Source organism: Nannospalax galili, unplaced genomic scaffold (assembly GCF_000622305.1).
Source record: "Nannospalax galili isolate Female #2095 unplaced genomic scaffold, S.galili_v1.0 scaffold702, whole genome shotgun sequence".
Classification (NCBI taxonomy): domain Eukaryota; kingdom Metazoa; phylum Chordata; class Mammalia; order Rodentia; family Spalacidae; genus Nannospalax; species Nannospalax galili.
The window spans coordinates 412,037-415,492 of record NW_008348657.1 but is presented as its reverse complement, the minus strand read 5'-3'; the positions used below and the strand labels follow the sequence as shown (position 1 = coordinate 415,492).

At 54.2% G+C, this 3,456-nt stretch overlaps 1 protein-coding gene across 1 annotated transcript in view; it reads left to right on the top strand.

Annotated features, from left to right (window-relative positions):
• The first annotated feature begins 2,833 nt into the window (after positions 1-2,833).
• Positions 2,834-3,456, top strand: part of Ccsap (centriole, cilia and spindle associated protein) — an 18,455-nt gene continuing 17,832 nt past the window's right edge. Inside the window, exon 1 of the mRNA XM_008845772.2 lies at positions 2,834-3,301. Within this exon, the coding sequence (XP_008843994.1) occupies positions 2,962-3,301 (340 nt within the window). The 5' untranslated portion in view covers positions 2,834-2,961. The remainder of the gene's footprint in view (positions 3,302-3,456) is intronic.

Below are 3,456 nucleotides of genomic sequence, written 5' to 3'. Positions count from 1 at the left end.
CTTGAATATTCATATGAGGATTTACTTGGACATTAGAATGTGGGAGCAGATGTGCCTCATCTTCAGAGGCCAGTCGAGCCCTCTTGACACGACCAAGGCAGCTAAATTTCCCTGGTCCTTTCCAGTCCATCCCTCTACAGTAGAGTGCTAGCCTGCAGGGAACTATCCAGTTCACCCTCATGCAGCCATCAGAAGTTATATTCGTTGCTTTAAACCATGTGTTGTCCTCTTTGTTTTGTTTTTGTTTTTGATTGGTGAAGCTCAGGGCCTTGCGCATGCTAGGCAAGTGCTCTACCTAGCAGCATACCTAGCTCTTGAAAAAAAATAAGATTTTACTTATTGTATATGTGTTTTGCCTGCATGTGTGTAAGTGCATCACATGTGTACAATGCTTGTGGAGGCCAGAAAAGGGCATTGTTGGATCCCCTGGAACTAGAGTTAGGCACTGTTGTTAGCTGTCATGTGGATGCTGGGAACCAAACCTGGGTCCTTGGCAAGAATAGTAAGTGCTCATAACTGCTGAGCTATATCTATCCCCTCTGCCACTCCTTTTTTGAGTCAGGGCCTCACTACATAACCAATGCTGGCCTGCAACTCACTATCTTCCTGCCCTTGCTTCCCTCCATGTCTGGAGAGCAGGGATCACAGGTAGGTATCATGCCTGATCTGATCCACTAACTTTGCAGTAAGGTATAAAGCAAAAGCTGAGATACTCTGTACCACTGTGCTTCCTCATGTTACGGCACATCACTGTTTCTCCCATGCTATTAAATATTTACTTACTTAGTTTTTGAGAGTCTTATGGAGCCCAAATTATGCTTCTATATTCTAAATATCAAAGTTGTCCCTGAACTTCTGATCCTCCTACCCTCACCTCTCAAGTATCAAGTGCTAGGATTACAGGTGCATCATCATGGCTGGAAACTAAATATTTATGGTTCTTTTTGTTGCTAACACCAGAGATCAACCAGCCAGCTTAAATAAAAGGTGGACTCAGTGGGCTGATGTGGGGACCTCAGCAGCAGTTTCTTTTATTTAGTTTCCTTCCAGAAAAAGGCTCTTGAAAAATCATATGATATTACTAATCACTTCAGATTCTCAGGACAGACCATCCTATGGGCTGAAAGCCTTTTGCCTAAGACAGGGCCCAGCAGTCTGGGCAGGACAGGATGTATGAGAAGGGTAGTTCATGTGAAGCAAAAAATCACAGAGTAACCCAGTCAGTAACTGGAAGCTGGAACCTCATTGTGGCTCCTGCCTGCGGTTTAAAAAAAAAAAAATTATTGTGTGTTTGTGCACCTGTGTGAGTACAGGTGCAGACCGAAGCCAGAGTTGATTCCCCAGAACTGGAGTTGCAGGGGGTTGTGAACCAACCCACAGACACATCCTGCTGTCCTCTGGAAAAGCAGCAAGCACTCTAAGCTGTTGAGCCAGTTCTCCAGCCCCCTTGGGCCCGTTTGTTCTTCATTTTTTTTTTCTTTCAAGTTTTGGAGGGTTTTTATATTCATGTGTGGGAAAATGCAATGTTCATTTTTTTAAAAAAAAGATTCATTTTATTTTTAGTTCTGTGCATATCTGTGTAGGTATGTGCACCTGTGAGTTTAGATACTCTGCGTCTAGAAGAGGGTGTGGGATCTCCCGGAACTGGAGTCAAGGTGGTTGTGAGACACCTGACAAGGTTGCTGGGAAATGGAGTCCCCTGAAAAAGCAGCAAGCTCTTAATCTCCGAGCCATCCATCTCTCAATCTCCCGGCCTGTTTCTTTTTTAGCTGGCAAATATGTTTTGACTTTCCAGAATTCCTCTTCATTCAAATCTTCCTGCGTTACTCTATCAAGGTTCATTTTTATAAAGAAGTTATCAATGTACGGCCAATTGCAACAGCATCAACATGGCACCATTTAATACACTTTGGCAGAATTCCTTACTTTGGCGGGCCGCATGGTTGTAATCACTTGTTTTAATAAATGGTGTGAATTAAGAAAGGGCTTGTATTAGCCAAGTGTAACAGCAGCACCTGATCAGGAGTTCAAGACCAACTTGGGCTACAGAATGAGTTCTAGGCCAGCCTTACCTACATGAGATTGTCTCAAAAAAAGAAAAATAAGAAAAGAAAAAAATGGGCTCGGATGAAAAGAAAGAAAAAAGGTCTGAAGGGGATGAACTGAGCGGAAGGAAGAGGGCATATGTGGCCTTCCGCCTGGGCCAGACACTGGTCGCTAACCCGCAGGGTACACCTCCACTTGGAGGCTGTTCCCTGGGCTCCAGCCGCGAATGAGCGCGTGGGGGTTCGGAGGCAGCGCCCCAGAGGCAGGCGGAGGAGCGGGGGGACGGCGGGCGCATGGGGAGGTGCAGGCTTCAGGCTGGGGCGGCGCCTTCGCCTCTGGCTGCCGCGGGATCGCGCGGGCAGCCGCTCCATTGGCGACATCTTGGTAGAGGACGCGTGAGGGGAAACGCTGGGCGCGCGGTGCTTGCTGCGCCACTATCGCGGGAGCCCCGGGGCCGGATGCGCAGGAGGTAAGGCCGCGGCTCCATAAGACCCCACTCCCCGCCCGGAGGGTGCTTGGGGACCCGGGCCTAGTCCTCAAATCTCTCATGTCGCTGCCTGGGAACCCGCCTCCCGCAGCCTCCATCTCCGCTCTCTGCCCTCAGGTGGCCACCCACTGGTCCCCGTCCAGGGAGCCTGGGTCAGGACGCCTAGAATCCCGCCAGGATCCGGAGAGCCCACTCCGCGCGGACTCCGCCCTTTCCCTCCCCTCTCGGTCACAGGCCCGCCCCTCTCGTCACAGACCCGCCCCTCTCCCCTCCCGGCCTCCGCTTCCTCGCCTCTCCCCTCCCCGCCCCCGCCTCCGCCCTCCCGCCCAGGCGGGGCTCCGGGTTTGAACCGCGAGGCGGGCCGGGGCTCGGTGGTGTAGCGCTCGTAGGCGGCGGCGCGGACTGGGCGGTCTGCAGCGCGCGGCACCATGGCCCCGGGCAGCGGGGTGAAGAGCGAGTACATGAAGCGCTACCGGGAGCCGCGTTGGGACGAGTACGCGCACTGCTACCGCGAGCTGCTGCGCTACCGGCTGGGCCGCCGGCTGCTGGAGCAGGCACACGCGCCCTGGCTCTGGGACGCCTGGGGCCCGGACAGCCCGTCGGACAGCTCGGCCTCGCCCAGCCCCGCGCCCCGGGGCGCGCATGGAGAGCCCGCGGAGCCCTCGGTGCCGGAGGAGGAGCGGCCGGCGGGGCAGCAAGGCGCGGAGCTGCGGGGCTCGGAGGCTGGGGACGCAGAGGCCGTGGAGGAGCGGGACGCGGCGCTGCCAGGTACCGGCCGGCGGAGTGCGACCCGCGGGGGCATTCGGACTGTGCTGTCCGTTTCTCTCCTCGTGTGGGCAGGCGCTTCCTGTTTTGGCTTGATTTGGTTGGGGTTAACCGAATCCGCTTGCTGGGCCACCCCGGAAGGTGCTGTCCCCGCCTCC